A 16582-nucleotide genomic window follows, 5' to 3' on the forward strand; every position below is an offset into this window, starting at 1 on the left:
CTTCGGGCTATTATACCGTTTTGTCGTGAAAATAAGAAGGGGTGAAGTATGTAATTAAATTCAAAAAATAATTTCCACGTATCCGGGTTCAGTTCTGACTGATATATATTAGTATATTTTACAGGAATACATTAAGTTTAATGGGTTTACTTACCTATAATATTTTAGTGATGTGGGTAGGTACCTATAGTTTTTTTTAGATGACAAGATATATAGTACCATTACTTTGTTTCCATAATAATTATTACAAACTGTTTGAAATGCCTCCATTTCGCCGGTCGACGCTCCTCGTCGACCGCTCTGCAATTATTTTTGTACCAGAATGCGGTGTTTTATTGTCGAGATTCTCTCTCGCTGGAATTATTATTTATCCGCGAACTACTTATTTTTTTGTCGTAATTCACGGTCCACTTGATCTCAAGTAATTTAGAAGAATTTACCTCTTTTTTCACCTCGCAGAGTGTGCTGAGCGCGGCGACTCAAAGCGTCTCCTAATTCCGACCGTCTTCGCTCAAATCAACCTATAAAAGCTTTATAAATTAAAAGTTTACATTTTTTCATCGAACATTTAGTTTCAGCTATAATTTAGAGCAGACGTTTTTTGTTGCCGATGCCATTCCGTCGGTGTATCGAATAAGCTATTGACTGCTTATTTATGAAACATTATCAATGACGACATTACTCGGACAAATCTTTGCTTCTCCTAAAAACTGCTGGTAATTATTGGCCATGTTTGTAAATTATGTTTTTTTTTTATTATTCGATGTAAGCAGTAATTGGAGACAAATAAAATATTAAATTGAACAGATTAATAAGACGCCGATCAGGATTAAAGCAACACGTCTATTCCGGCAGTAAAGTCCAGATAAAACCACATCAAAAGAATCAATAGATATAATTATAGATTTTATCAAAACATTTTTTGTATTTTTTTTTTAGATTTAGTTCCCGTGGTATATTATTGAGAAACCGTACAGGAAAGTGTCCTTTGGTTGTCGTCAGCCAGCCACGCACGTGTTTTTTCGAAATATACATTTAATATTGCGAGACTACATTCAATCTTTTTTTTTTTATCAATTTGTTTCATTTTTCATAGTCTGTTGCCCGCATTCGATTAGTTTTTGCGTAATATTTTAAACACCGCTTGAATTACAATGTGTTTTTTTCTCAATTTATCGTTTGGTATATTTTCGAACAATTTTCCGAAGTGACGAAAATTTTGCTCATGGCTTTTTTAATATAATTTTTCATTTATACCTGCATACTTAAACATTTCGTTACAAATAAACGTAGACATTGCAGCAATTCATCCAAGTTGTTGACCAATACATGAATGTAACGCATTTTAATGTGTCGGTTTTCTGAACATCGATGTTAATTATTTATTGTTGGTGTTGTTTCAGCCGTGAAAATCATTGCGAAATTGAGCGCCGACGGAGAAACAAGATGACCGCGTACATCACGGAGTTGTCGGACATGGTGCCCACGTGCAGCGCGCTCGCGAGGAAGCCCGACAAGCTCACCATCCTGCGCATGGCCGTGGCGCACATGAAGGCGCTCAGAGGTCAGTACAACACACCATAACGGTATACTTACCCTCGAATAGGAATTTGTAGATTTGACTTCATCTCAATGCAGGAACACAGGACCATATCCACCACGTGATCCAAGCGACAGTTCATAAGAACTTCAGATGATAGAAAGAGGAAACAAGCAAACAACACGTATGTCAAATACACATGTTAATTGAAATGATTTATAATTAATTTTGATTTTAATTCACGCATCAAAATTATGTAATACGTTTTGAATTTTGATGATGGATCGCTGGAACGTTGATTATAAATATTTTCATTCTAATTCAATCGCATCGGCTGACATCAATAGTATGATTGAATGACTTTACAAATACATTCAATTCAGCCCATCGAATTTTTGACAATCGTTTTCCATAAAAGACAACAATGTTTGTCTTTGTTATAATGATTAAATACCTCTTGCTTAGCCCATTGTCTTATCGACTGATTAAAAGCTCTAGACCACTGAATGGAGACGTAATTTGTTAGCGTGTGTGGTCTAACTTTTCGTACAATGCATTATTAATGTTAGCTAGTTTATCATTCGGTTTGGATAGAATTATTAATATGAGAAAAATGGCAACCCTTCAGTAAAATTCACTACTACGTATCTTTGCAGAATTAACAAGCTTGCTTATTAGACTAGATAGATAGGTTTCCATAATACAAAATTGAGAAAATTAATCTTCTAAAGTAGTCAAGACTGACCGTAATGCCTCTGCGAGCTAATTTTAAAACTACAAATTAATAAATTTTATTGATAATTTTCATTTTCAACAATCACCACGCATCTGTCTAAAAACGTTAAAAAGATTTTTTTTATTATTTATGAAAAACTATATTATAAAATGTGCAATTTTTGGAAATCGGTTTTATATTAGTACCTACCGATATCGCATTTTATGAATTATGGTATCTCATTAAAATACTTATAGTTTTTATAAGGTCACATGACGTTTTGAAAAATTCATGATTTTAACGTATTTTTTTATAATTGATTGTTTTTGAAAATTTGTATGAATATAACTCTAAATCTTATTTTATTTATATCAACTTGACCTATGGTGCTGTAACTGCAGCAGATCTCAATTCAATATAAATAAAAGAAAATCAAGTTATGCACTAGTATACGTTTTTTTTTTTTATAAAAATCGATATTTTTTAAATTAAATAAAATGTTTACTGAATTTTTCAAAAATATCACATTCTAATAAATAACTATGTTTTAATTATGAAAATATTCATAAAATGCGGTTTACTATTAAAAATTGGACAGAGTAAAATCGCACATTTTATATAGGTAGGTACCTAATTAGTTTATTTTTAGGTAAAAATATGTTATTGTACTTAGATGCGTATCTATTGATTATTTAAATTAAAAGTTATCAGTAAAATGTCACTGAAAATATCTTTCTAACAAGTAAATTTGAACTAATTTAATAGAAATTAATAGAAGTTAAATTAATTCGATTTTGAATTTTGATTTCTTATGGAAAATAGAGTGGGTACCTACCCACTGATCGCTTATATGGGTGAATATACGAGGGTGGGTCAATAAGTCCTTAGAAAAGCCGACAGGTGGCGCGACTAGTACTGTAAGCGGTTTGTTTTCATGCAGCGGCACTACCGATTCAGTATGCTGCGAAGTTTCAATCAGATTGGTCGGGTTGTTGTGTGTTTCTCGTACATTTAAAAAAAAAATTGCTTGTGGAAAATGGAAAAATGGAAAATGGAGAAAATTGAGTTTAGAGCTGTTATTAAACATTTTAATATAAAAGGGTTAACAGCAAAGGAAATAAAAAATGAGTTGGATTTAGTTCACGGCATATCTGCTCCTTCACTTGCAACTATTTATAACTGGTTAAATGAATTTAAACGTGGTCGTACATCAACAAAGGATGAACCACGCTCAGGACGTCCTGTAGAGGTGACTACACCAGAAATGATCAATAAAATCCACGATATGGTGTTAAGTGACCGAAGATTAAAGTTGAGTGAGATAATTGAGGTTACAGGGATCTCAAAAGGTAGCGTCATTTCTATTTTACATGACAAATTGGGCATGAAAAATATTTCTGCAAGATGGGTGCCGCGTTTGCTCACAGTCGACAATAAACGCAATAGGGTGGTGGCCTCTAAAGCCCTGTTGTCGCTCATGCAACGCAATCCGGATAAATTTTTTCGTCGCTTTGTGACTGTAGATGAAACATGGATACACCACTATACTCCCGAGACGAAAGAACAGTCAAAGCAGTGGATTGCGAAGGCAAACCATGTCCAAAGAAGGCGAAAACCGTAAAATCAGCTGGTAAGGTTATGGCTACTGTATTTTGGGATGCACGTGAAATTATTTTCGTTGACTATTTGGAAAAAGGAAAAACAATAACAGGGGATTATTATGCATCTTTATTGGACCAGCTAAAAAACAAAATTGAAGAAAAACGGCCTCATTTAAACAGGAAAAAAATCCTCTTTCATCAGGACAATGCCCGTGTTCACACATGTTTACGATCAATGGCTAAAATTGAAGAATTGAAGTTCGAATTGGTCGACCACCCACCGTACTCGCCAGATTTAGCCCCCAGTGACTTTTTCCTTTTCCCAAACTTAAAAAAATGGCTAAGTGGACAACGTTTTTTTTTCAAATGAAGAAGTCATCGATCGGACAAATGCTTATTTTGAGGACCTTCCGAAAACTTATTTTTCTGACGGTTTAAAAAAAATTGAGAAACGTCTAACCAAGTGTATTGAGCTCCAAGGAGATTATGTTGAGAAATAAAAAAAAAAACAAAAAAAAACTGTTTTAATGCTTTTTTCTAAGGAATTATTGACCCACCCTCGTACTAAGAAACAATACCAGTGTCTTCTGCGTTATTCTTTGCCAAATTATTGTCATGCGTTACCGGTGCTACTGTTTTTCTTCATTTATAGAGTTTAATATTCCCCATTGTCACTACAAGTTTAAATAAAAAAAAAATACCTACATATTATCCAGTAATAAAAAGTATTTTCATAATTTGTATTCATTACGCGTTGTCAGTCGTAAAAAAATCGCGATTCCATTGACGAAAGGCGCGGCCCGTAAAGTCCATCATCATTCAATTTATAAATTATTTTATATTCGTAATGAAGTTTATGCTACTGCATTGTTGTTTTTTGTTGTCGGAGTAGGCAACCGTTGCACCGTTCATTGAGCAAACATAGTAAGTTGTTCCTGGTACTCGCAAGCCGACTCAGCTGAACGTTTTGTAAAACCCACACAGGAAATTATTTCGCTTGTTAATTAATAAATTACGACTGTTTGATTGTATCGGGTGCAGGTTTATTGTGCTATTAACGGCTTAAGTTACTGGCGATGAAAATGTATGCCATCACCAAGGCAAGCTTTCAGGGCAATGCGCTACAATGTTTTGGCATATTATTTCGCGTATCTCCATCATCTGTCTAGTTTACGACGAACTACAATATTCGTCCTTACTATTTGTACATATTGACAAAAGTATACAATATACATTCTCTAGTATGATAGTGAAGTAAAATGAAGTGAAAGAGCTGACTGGGGGCACCATCCATTCTGCCCTGAGAGAAGCGGGGAAGATCGAGAGGGATGGAAAATCTTGGTCGCTGAAAGGATGGCGAAATTCAAATGTGGTCATGATCCTCAGCCACGAGTGCACAACCAAGAAGAAGTATAAGTATGATAGATCAACAACTCGATAAACTCAATACTTTTTTATCATCGTCATTCATACTTTTTGCAATCTTCGTGAAGGGGGAGGAAGATGCAGGCTACGCTGCGACAATATAATATTAAGACATAAAAAAATAATAGTTCTCAACTTGTAGGTACCGTACAAGTAGGTCGCATAAAAGACTAGAATTATTGCCGAGTCGTATGTCCATAAAATTAAGTCGTCCTTTATTGAAAAAAATGGCTTTAGTCCCGACACACTATCCTTGCTAAATGGGTACATACCCAAGTAAAAATTTCCACCACTCTTTCGCGTGCATCGTTGTACCCTGTTCATTGTTTCTCCGTTCGCACTACGGCAATGACTCGTCGGCCGGCCACGGTATTATGGAAGTCACCGGTACTTACTTGGTTATTTTTTTTGCAAATTTATAAAAATATTGGTAGGTAGGTAGGTACCTACCCAGCTTCATGTCCGATTTTTAGAAATGTATTACCTTTATTTTTTTAACAACCGGCTACGCATGCGCCATGCCACTGATATTGTTTACAGCTTGCGGGCGTGTAATACGACAACTCTGACTTGGCGCACGGCGTCGTGACGACAGTGTCGTTAGTGTCGCATTGTTACTATCTATTTTCTATGTGTGATTTAGATATAACTGATCATCCGACGGTAAACGTAAGAATCGTATCCATTCATAATAAGTAAATTCCGAATAAATTAGCATTGTCGTAGAAGGGGAACTAATGCAATTGGCATGTCGAGCGATATCTGATTTGTCATGTGAATGGAGTGAAGAACGAATCCGCTTTTCCATCTCGCCGCGATCAATCGGCTTGGCTCGGCTCGGCACGACATGACATCGCCGTCGCAGCGATGTTATGAAAAATAACATTATTCTTTTTCAGCTATTTCGCTATTAAGCCTTCGTCTATTTCCAACAGTTTATTTCCATTGTTCGGCATACTACTGCTTTTTATCGGCTTGTTTATGAAATGTTTACTTAAGTACGGTTGTAAAAGTTATTCTAATGAAGCAATTCTGTTGCAAACTACGCTACTTAGAAGTAATGTAGATACCTATTTAGAATAATATACACAAGTCATTGTAATGTTTATTTTAATTTTTTTTGTTGCTATTCTTTGTTTTCTCAGTTATTTACATTGTAATCAAACTAGTTTGAATTCTATATTCCGATTTAGCGACTAATTCAATGAATTTTTTTTGCTGTTATAACACTATGTCCATCTATTTATTTAATACGACACGTGTTTCGTTCACAAGGTAAATTTTAATTTAGGAAAACAATACTCTCTGTTCTCCCCCTAACACAATATAGCATTGACAATGTTTTTATCTTATACATTTAAACGTAGTAATTGATCAGGTTACAAATGCTAGTACTATGCTAACGAAACACGTATAATATCGAATAATTTTTATTTGTGGTAAATGGTGAATACCAATTATCGTGAATTACCACTGAGTACATTAACGTTGAAACTCATCTCACGTGTCCTACTTGAATCAAGCTTTTCTTCGTTATTTTCTAATGTATACACATTATCTGAGATATTCCAATGTTAATGATCTTATATGTACCTACGTGTAATTTCGTTTCTGCCCCTGCGACAGATTCGCCATACATCGTGTCCAGAAATTATAACTAACAAATATTATCTGAACAATGATATCCTAATTCGCATCTGTGAATCTAAAATTAATTATTACACAATTTGGCATAATGTAGTTGTAGAATTATAGATGAAGCCGAAACGTGTAATTTCGTTTCTGCCCCTGCGACAAATTAACCATACATCGTGTCTAGAAATTATAACTAATAAATATTATCTGAATATGATATCCTGATTCCCATATGTGAATCTAAAATTAATTATTATACAATTTGGCATAATGTAGATTGTCGAATTATAGATGAAGCCGAATACACGTTTTAAAATACCGTTGAGCAGTTGGTAACTACATCAGAGTAGGTATACCATTATGATATTGTGATAAAATCTGTGCAGTTGGTGAAAGTGGTCAAGGAAAGCATATTATTATATCGTATTATATCTGGTCTAGTACTCGTTACGGGTCGCCCTTGTGACTGGGCTTGCAGCCTGCAACACGTTAGTCGGGTCAGGTGTCGGCAGTTTTTAAAAAAGCCTCTCGGACGTGCTTTGCTTAACCCTTCTTCGACCACTGGAAAACAACATCTTTATAGTATTGTTTGTTCACACATATGACTCTACGGCCACAGGCCATAGGCTATGGGCCGTATAAATTGTTAGGCATTGAAACAGTTGCCTAAACGAGTATAGGTACATACTTAGTACACACTTTAAACTTAACTCTATGAATTCTTTCAGGCTATAAATACGTCGTGTTTCAACGTATACACGTAGGTATGTCGCAATAGCAAAAATGCAGGCAAATATTATTATATTGGACTTTTTATATTGCATTTTGATATTTTACAATGTTTTTCTAAACTCTATAATAAGCATAGGTATTATGTTAATCTTTAAAATGTCCATCCCGACAAACCACGACAAAGTGGAACAAGAGCATCAGAACTCTGTCTTGTCAAGCCGTGCGCGTGCGTTTTATATGGGTAGGTAATAATAATTAATGACACTCAGTCGGCTTTGCGTTTCTTGCATTTTAAGGTCTGGCCACCGTTAAGCAATAAACCATAACTGACTTCAATCTGTTCTGTGGTTACTACTCCTGATTTTTAACGATCGACACTACGATTTCCAGAAAGATTATATTTTCTTTGTATTGTATTTTTTTTATGGTGATCGCAAATAGGTATCGATTTTATTTCTGCCCAGATTTGTAGAAGGGATTGTATCGTCTCATTTTTCTGATATCTAAAACGCTGATATTTATTTCTTTCAAACGACAATGTGGTCAATCGGTTAACGTTAATCTCTACCGTTCAAGATTGTTTTGTACATTATGTACTAAGTACATTCGTAACCCCATTGCATATCAGTCCAGTAAGTTATACAGTACCGAGTTCGGTTTAGTATTCCAGATGAGGACGGTGTTGTGGTCGTGACCGGGCAACTCTTTCTTTTTGTCTCCGCGCCGCGACCTTACCTGGGAACGCGAGGGTTGCATCTGTCGGTGCGCCGAGGACACGAGTTCATAATCTGTAATTCAAAACAAATATTACACTCTTCTCCCTATTCTTTAATTAATTAATGCAGTTAATTGTCTGTCCTAAATATGATGTTTGTTTTGTTTTATGCAATCTAATCGACTATCGGAAATTGATTTGTTTCCAGTGTATACCTATTCAGTATAGAGTTGTCGGATACAGCCAGTATATGTGAAGAAACATGGTGGCATGATTACTATAATAGAGAAACATGAATAGGGTTCGCTGTATTGCTGCATTACGTGTAATGTAACATGCACTTACATGAATGATATATACATGTTTAAACATACATAATTTTGAAAACAATTCTGAAAAAATGTACCATAACCAATAGAAAAAATCTTTTTGAAAAAAGTAAGCCACCCCGCAGGAATCGAACCTGCATCTCTCGGGTTTCGCGCCCATGCACATAGACCACTATGCTAAAGGCGCCATACTTAATTGCGACAAATTTTAACTAATGGCTCTTAATACTCTCTGAATGAGCTACTATTGGCGATCGGCTTTTGTATTTTAAATCAAAGTACTACTTTAATTACTAACCGACGTCATGGATCACTCCAAGATTTGTTCGATTTCTGCGGGGTGTCTTACTTTTTTCAAAAAGATTTTTTCTATTGGTTATAATATATTTTCTCAGGAGTGCTTTCAAAATTATGTAAGTATGTTCAATAATTAGAATGTTACATTCTTAAATCTTGTGAATTATTACTTGTAGAAGAATAGGTTCTGACTTTATATTTTGTAGTAAAACCACATCCACGCGAAACGCATTTTATATTTTAAAGCAATTATTTATCATGAAAAACATTGAACATCTTAGTTATATTATGTATTAATATAGAAGCCTCGAGTTGATATTGTCAAGTATTTATTCTGTGTGCACAAGCTCGCTGTGTCCAATTTGCTAGTGTCGTAAAAAAGCTTGCAAAATGCTTTCGTCTATCTGCTCCCGCGTAGGTAGGTACATATTATATTATGTTTTCGAATTAGATTTTTCATTTCTGAAGCGGCTTTTATCATGTTAATTTATTCCCGGCCTACGCTCGCCGCGGTCGCTACAGCTTTCCGTGTTTTCATTTGCCGCTCACTATCTCGCCCCCTCTCGCCCGTGCATGAAGAAGAACCTTGCGCACTCTTCATCTGTTTGCTTGTTTATCATTTTCCACAATTAGATGGATCAACAAACATTTTTATCACTCTACTACATATTGTTGATGCCTTTTGTCTATGTATTTTTATCACAGGTCATAAGTTAACGATTCTATTATCATTTACATTATTTAATTCAATTTATTTAGTTTTTACCATATTGTGGACATTACAAATTATAAGTTTAAGACGTTCACAACATGACAGGAAACATTATTATAAAGAAGAAAGAAAAAAAAAAGAAAAGTAATAAAAGGGTAAAAATGAAAATATTAAAAGAGATCATAATATAAACATACAAAAGCAAAAGCAGTAAAAATATAAGAATACATATATAGAAGTTCAAAGAAGTAGGTACCTACACCGAGTTTGCTAAGGAGACCCTATTTTTAAATTTTATAAAATAGCGTCCACCTAAACTCACCACCACGCAAGTGGAATATATCAACACCCGAAGCAATTTGGTTGAACATAGCTATTGCCCTCCCAATTGGCATTACCTTGTGGCAGGTTGGTTCTGCGCCTTGGGAGAATAAACAACTGATGCTCCCTATTTCTAAGATAGTTATCAGGGACACACAGGTCAACACATTAGTAATTTTATTAGTTAATGTTACATTCCTTAGATACCTGTCGTTAGTTTTATAGTTCAATTTATGCGGATTTCAAATATTCTATTATCTTTCAATTCCTTATCGCGTGGACCGTAATATTTATCTAATTTAATTCCTATTTACTTTCATGATTGTAAAAAAATATTTCGATATCGGTGCCTAGTTTTTTTTAATTAAACACAAATGGAAGACTGTTAGTTAGTAAAAAAAACTTCGTTGAAACAAACTTGAAGGCATGAAGCCTCTCAGAAAAAGTATTCAATCCAGCAATTAAACATCCCCCGGGAGCAAAAATTCTGAGGGGTAAAGTCAAGTCGCCTTACCTTTCTTATTTTTTATTCTTCCCTCTTTCTTTAATTGCCGCATAAATTAATTCAGGAAGGGCTTTTTTTCTTACCCCTTCTCGGACGTCGTCTTTGCTCGCTACTTGTTCTTTTTACCCTTTGCAGCGCTGGAAATTTTATCTGCTTATCAATGATAAAACATAATATAAATTATTACACATAAAAAATATATAACCTTCCTATTTTCTGCGCTTAAATCTGTACAATTATTCGAACATTTCTTAACATGTTTTTCATTCTTACGTATATATAGGTATATTTATTCAAAGTAGAGCTACCAAAAATTTCCATCCCTTTATTACAGCATACATTAGAAGCCTTAGAAAGAAATGACTGGTATCCCGTATTACGTATTAATCATAATGTCAACATTATTTTCGATAAATAATACAAAATGCCCTTCTTTTGTATCGTCATTGGGTACCAACATCTTAATATTGTGAAATAAATTATATTTAAAAATTAGATACCTACAAGATAGTGCAATCATCTTAACTTAGACCTCCGCCTGTTGAGTGGTCCGCAGTGTGCACCCCTTCCCTCCGCGTCCGTCTGAAGAGGCACTCTCCCGCATTTGTAGGTCCCGTTTATTTTTTTTAATTAAGTACCTAACTAGCTTTTGCAAGCCTTTTTGTTAGCAGGGAATTGTGTCCGTTCCCTTAACTGGGAAAAGAGTTGAGCTTTTCACTCCTATTTTTCCATTTTAAAAAGTGCCCATAAATTATTTTATAATATATTTCTATTATAATATTGGAGATAAGCTTAACATCTGCCATGTTTTATTGTAACTGTTTACGATAAGTTTTTCTGTCACGTTTAAGTTTCATCTACTTCTCGTATAATACCCAGAGACTTTAAATTCGGTATAGGTACAGATGCTAATGCGGTGACAATTGGTATCTTCTTTTAAAAACTGAGGGCGGTCCGGTACTCCTTACATTGGATGTCAATACAATCTTCTTCAAGGAAAAACTAACTTTATATTAATGACGCTAACGATCTGAAACGTTCACTAATCGATTCTTCCGGTTTACAAATTGAAAAAAAAACCCTAAAGTGTCGTCGATCTACTTTTCGAGATAATAAAACTTAAAAGTTGCACTTGCACGCCTCGTCTTTTTGCCCGTATAGCGAAGGAACGGTAGTAGCTCTGGCGTGGGTCGGAACTCCACTAGTACCTATTATAAAATGAGTGTATGATCTCAACGTATGATGCATTTTAAATGCAAAGCAACCGTAGTAGCAATTGCGCATTATCACCGAGTAAAGCGTCAATTACATTGAGCTTCTTTACGAGCTGTTTGTTGGCGAATTTAAAAGCGGGCGATTCAGATACTGCGATTTGATGATTACACACAAAACTTTCCATTTGCTGAGAAGCCACAAGTCAACGACTATTTTGACGGAACGTAGTTCGTTTTTTTACCGGGAGGTTGGTACTGCGCTCTACTGCGCAGACGCAGTAGGCCCACACGCCGGCGTGTAGCGTGTAAAGTTGACCGGTAGAGTGTTTACAACCTGCTTATTAGCTTATTCGATGATTACACTGGGCGACTTTACAGGCAGATTGTAAATTCGCCAATAAACAGCTCGTAAAGAAGCTCAATGTAATTGAGGCTTTACCACCTCAAATCTAATTAGAAGATACACACAGAAGCTAGTGATCCGTATTATAAGTTTTTTCTCCTAAGTAACATGAAAATCAATCTGCAACTACATGTAATGTTGCTAAATATTGAAATTCCGAATGGAAACTATCACAGGTATTACCAAATTTTCGCACTAATATCATCGTACGCTGTTCTCAGGTAAACCACTCATCGTTCATGATTTATTATGCTCTTCTATCAATATATAAATTAAGTGATTAATCATATTTCATGATGGATGGATGATTAAGTGATTATTTATTGAAAAATAATGTTTGTAAAACTTTTCAGATGATTCTACAGAGTATACGTTTATCACGATGTTTTTGTGCCTGGAGAAAAATGCAGAATACATATTACAATACCAACATGATTGTAGTAACGTACCTGCCTATTCGTTTAGCCAAAGTGCTGTTATGTGCTTTACCATTTTTTTTAACATACTAATTACACTGTATTTATGGATTGTATGTAGCTTGAGGACTGCTGGTGAGTACTATGTTAAATTTGATCTATTGCATATCTCATATTTATTGAAATCGATTCGCAGACAATATAGTTGACTTATTGAACCGAAGAAATCACTCCCGAGGGCCTACACGATCGAAATTAACTGCTTATTAGTGATCTATCTTATCATAGCATCGTGGAAAAGCAACAAAAAATAATATTGGGTCTGTACCGGATCAATTTTAATGTTTTCAACTCTTTTGGTCCTGATTAGGGAATCCAATCCCGGGATCCCGAATCCCGGGATCCCGAGCTATTTTCGATACCTATGAATCCCGGGATTGATAAACATAATCCCGGGATTTCGGGATTGATTTTTTTTATCAATTTTTATGGAAAATATAACAGAAAAAATACTTTTAATACAAAATAACTACATTAGAAATAAACTGAGTTTGAATGAAGTTTGATGTGTAGGTTGCCGATTCATTTTATTTTTTCACATAGATTATTAAAAATGAGAAAGATTGGTAAAAAAACAATGCTTCGCACTTTTAACAAAGTAATTCCACCATGATATCATACGTTTTACGGTAGTTTCATATTTGGCTGACTAATTAGATTTATGAAGCGGAAAGGCCATAAGTACGCCATGATTATTTGCTTTACTATTTTAAATCTCGCTGATCTATTCATTATGTCTTTACTATCAGAAATAGCAATCTCATATTAAATTAACATTATTATTTATATTACAATATTATTTACTCCATTAAACTTGTGTATTTCCAAGATTTAACGTATACAATATTAACAATAAATGTCTTAAATAGTATAAATCCAGTATATTAACAGTGGAAAAAAATCCCAATCCCGGGATTGTCAAATTGTAATCCCGAAATCCCGGGATCAGAATTTTGGCTCGGGATTGGATTCCCTAGTCCTGATGGTTTACAATATACATGTTTGATTTTGATGCATACACAAGTAAAAAAACATATTTTCTTCATTGTGGAGCTGAATCATTATTACAATTAAATCTCCTCTCTTGTTCCATATTACAATTTATTATGGGCTCAGATAATTTTCAAGCAATAATGTCGGTAGTAATGTGAAAAGCATTTGGACTATTTGTAACATCTCAACTTTGAGTAAATTAGTTATCCGACTGTTTTACGTTTTTACGTCCGGTGTAAAATATAGAATAAACTAGTTCTAATATCCATGCCTGGGTTTATTAGTTGATTGTGTGAATAAGTATTGGAAGCTGAACATAAATGCCGGTCGAGCATTCAAATTTTTCAACGATTCAGTCGATTCCGAATCTCAATACCATTGACGCAATACAAATAATTTTAATCGCTCCTCTTGATTCGCACGATCGTCGTAATATTCTGACGATTGCTCGATGGGTAGCGTCATAAACGGTCAGTCGTCGCGCACAATGCACGATCAGAAGTCAGACGGGCAGACAGACACGCCGGCAAATGAGTATGGCACGACGGACAATGGAGAAGTCGCGCGTTTGCTTGCGACCGGATGCCGGCCGGCGCGTCGCTTCTTGCATAGAGATCGCCCTCTTATCAGGAAGACATGGTTCAACCAACCTGGTCACCTGGCTACCGTCAAATCATCAGCAAAATACCAGAAGAAGAAATGTGTCTGATGTCTTCATTTAATTATTTACCTATTTTATATTCTTACCCACCACCAACCTGGGGCGCGAATTAGTACACGTACCTACTAGTATCGCATGTTTTACATCTACATATGAAACTTAACGATTATTTCCCGTTGTTTGATCGTTGCAATATTTATTACATATCGCATCCTGCAACATATTTCCATACATATAGACTTCATCTTGTTTGCAAAGAAAGACTCTTTTGTGATCTAATCCATATAGTTTACTATAGGTAAGTAAATTATGTGTGCGAAAGGAACTTATGTTTTAAAAAAATAGATACGTATATGAGTTAAATACGGCACATCGATCATAATGCATACGGAAGAAAGGGGGCGAGTCTAATCAACACCCATGAGTTAGTTAGTAGGTACATTTCACACAGAAACATGGAAGTTCAAGGACAAACCCCAATCTTCTATACAGGTCTCCTCAAAAGTAGTGATCTTAGTCCCCATTCCTTATGCACACAAAAGTAATAATTGCTTTGTTCACTGATTAAACGTGGCGGAATTTGTTTCTTTCAATAATATATAAATTCTGACGGGTTAACCAACCGGATGAAAATCACGATTATTTTAACATTTTTTTGATAACTAGTTATAGTAACCGATAATGTCCGCTATACAAACTAATTTCGCATTGTATTAATTTACCCTATTTTCCGTAAATACTTTTAAAAAGTTTTCATAAATTTGATTAAAATAATTAATCGTTTCACTCTTTTTCATTGTCCATATTGAATGAACTTTCGTAATTTTGAATATTGAAATGTCTTCGTATTTCCAATATTCACCACAATTATATTATTGAATCTAAAGGCAGTTTTATACAGCCTTTATTAGTTATATTGATTCCAAATCGGTTCCCATGTACATTTCGCTTGTTCAATATTTGTTGTGTTTTCCTAAATTCTATCAGGTAGATTGAATGCAGCTTTATGTAATGGAAACAGAAAACCACTCTCTCTAATCGCGAATTAATATTCTCGAAACATACGCGGGACGTTTTTAATTGGTCCAATGTCTTCTGCGGATGCATGCATATACGTCTCGAGAAAGCAAGAAGAGTTAATGCTTAACGAAGCGAAAATGTACTCAGACTCGCTATGGGTTCTCCATGCAAACGTCCAAGTTTTTAAATCTACTCCCCTCGTGTTGCCTTTGCCTTTTTTTACCTACAATACAAGAAAATGTCATCACGACGAATGTGACTTTTAAAAACAATCAACATTAAACCAATGCGATGCCGTATAATGTAGTTGTAAATGAAACACTGTATATATATTTAACAATCAACTATGACCGTGGATATAGGCATAATTATTATTAACCCTGCCGAAATTGGGAGATATTACTATCTACCTTTGCTGATCAACTTAATATACCTTTAAAGTCAAATTACGTAAGTAAGTATGTGAATTTATTATTACGAAGCACGCTTTGTAATATTAAATTAATATATGCCATGATATGTTAAAACAAGTAACCCGGTACCGTAAAGCCAAGATGAAATTAACAAACACTTCGTAGATAGTAAAATATCACGACATGTAGTAAGTAAAATGAACGATCCGCCTTAATTATTATACGTACAAAGGCAACCAAATACTAATAACTATGATTAATGAAATTTTAGAATATTTAGATGCACAATCATAAATACATAATATGTTAGGTACCCAAACACCAAAATTGCAGCCAAACCAATTATTTAGTTAGAAATTTAATAATGTGGCCACTTTTCAATACGCCAATTTAATAGTAGTTTTCAATTCCTGTCAGTGAGAGTGTTATACTATTCCATAGCAATCAGTTTTGGCAACCCGATTTTCCTCTATTACGACCGACCTGATAGAGCCCGAAGATATCGAATAGCGAAATCCGGGTTGATAAAACCGAATCCTACGGGATAGGTAAACACTTACTACAAAACTATCATCAATTTTAATTCACTTTCCACCGACCACTATGTCAATAGTGCCTATCTATCAGTGGCGTGCGTTGACTTTTGCGTATTGGGATTCTGGTGAAAAAAATGCATATGGTCACTAATTGTTATATATTAAGGTTTTGTAACAAAAGCATGCGGGCGATATTAGTGATGCAGTATCATAGCGTGGTGTGTCATTGTTGAGGGTAGCTCTGCGATAATTTAAAGATTTTAATGTATTTCCTGATACTGTAAGTATAATTTCCGATAAAATTGCATAGTAAATTCACAGTAACATTACATAGGTACT

The 16582-nt window shown here is 34.8% G+C and overlaps 1 protein-coding gene across 9 annotated transcripts in view; it reads left to right on the plus strand.

Moving 5' to 3' along the window:
- tgo (Aryl hydrocarbon receptor nuclear translocator homolog tgo) overlaps positions 1 to 16582 on the plus strand; it is a 228041-nt gene that overhangs the window by 153851 nt on the left and 57608 nt on the right. For all 9 annotated transcript variants that reach the window (XM_085947246.1, XM_085947247.1, XM_085947244.1 and 6 more), the window contains one exon: positions 1404 to 1564. In XM_085947246.1, the coding sequence (XP_085803372.1) occupies positions 1404 to 1564 (161 nt within the window). The remainder of the gene's footprint in view (positions 1 to 1403; positions 1565 to 16582) is intronic.

Source organism: Rhyacophila brunnea, unplaced genomic scaffold (assembly GCF_057557595.1).
Source record: "Rhyacophila brunnea isolate RB1 unplaced genomic scaffold, BYU_Rbru_1.0 scaffold_2, whole genome shotgun sequence".
NCBI lineage: Eukaryota > Metazoa > Arthropoda > Insecta > Trichoptera > Rhyacophilidae > Rhyacophila > Rhyacophila brunnea.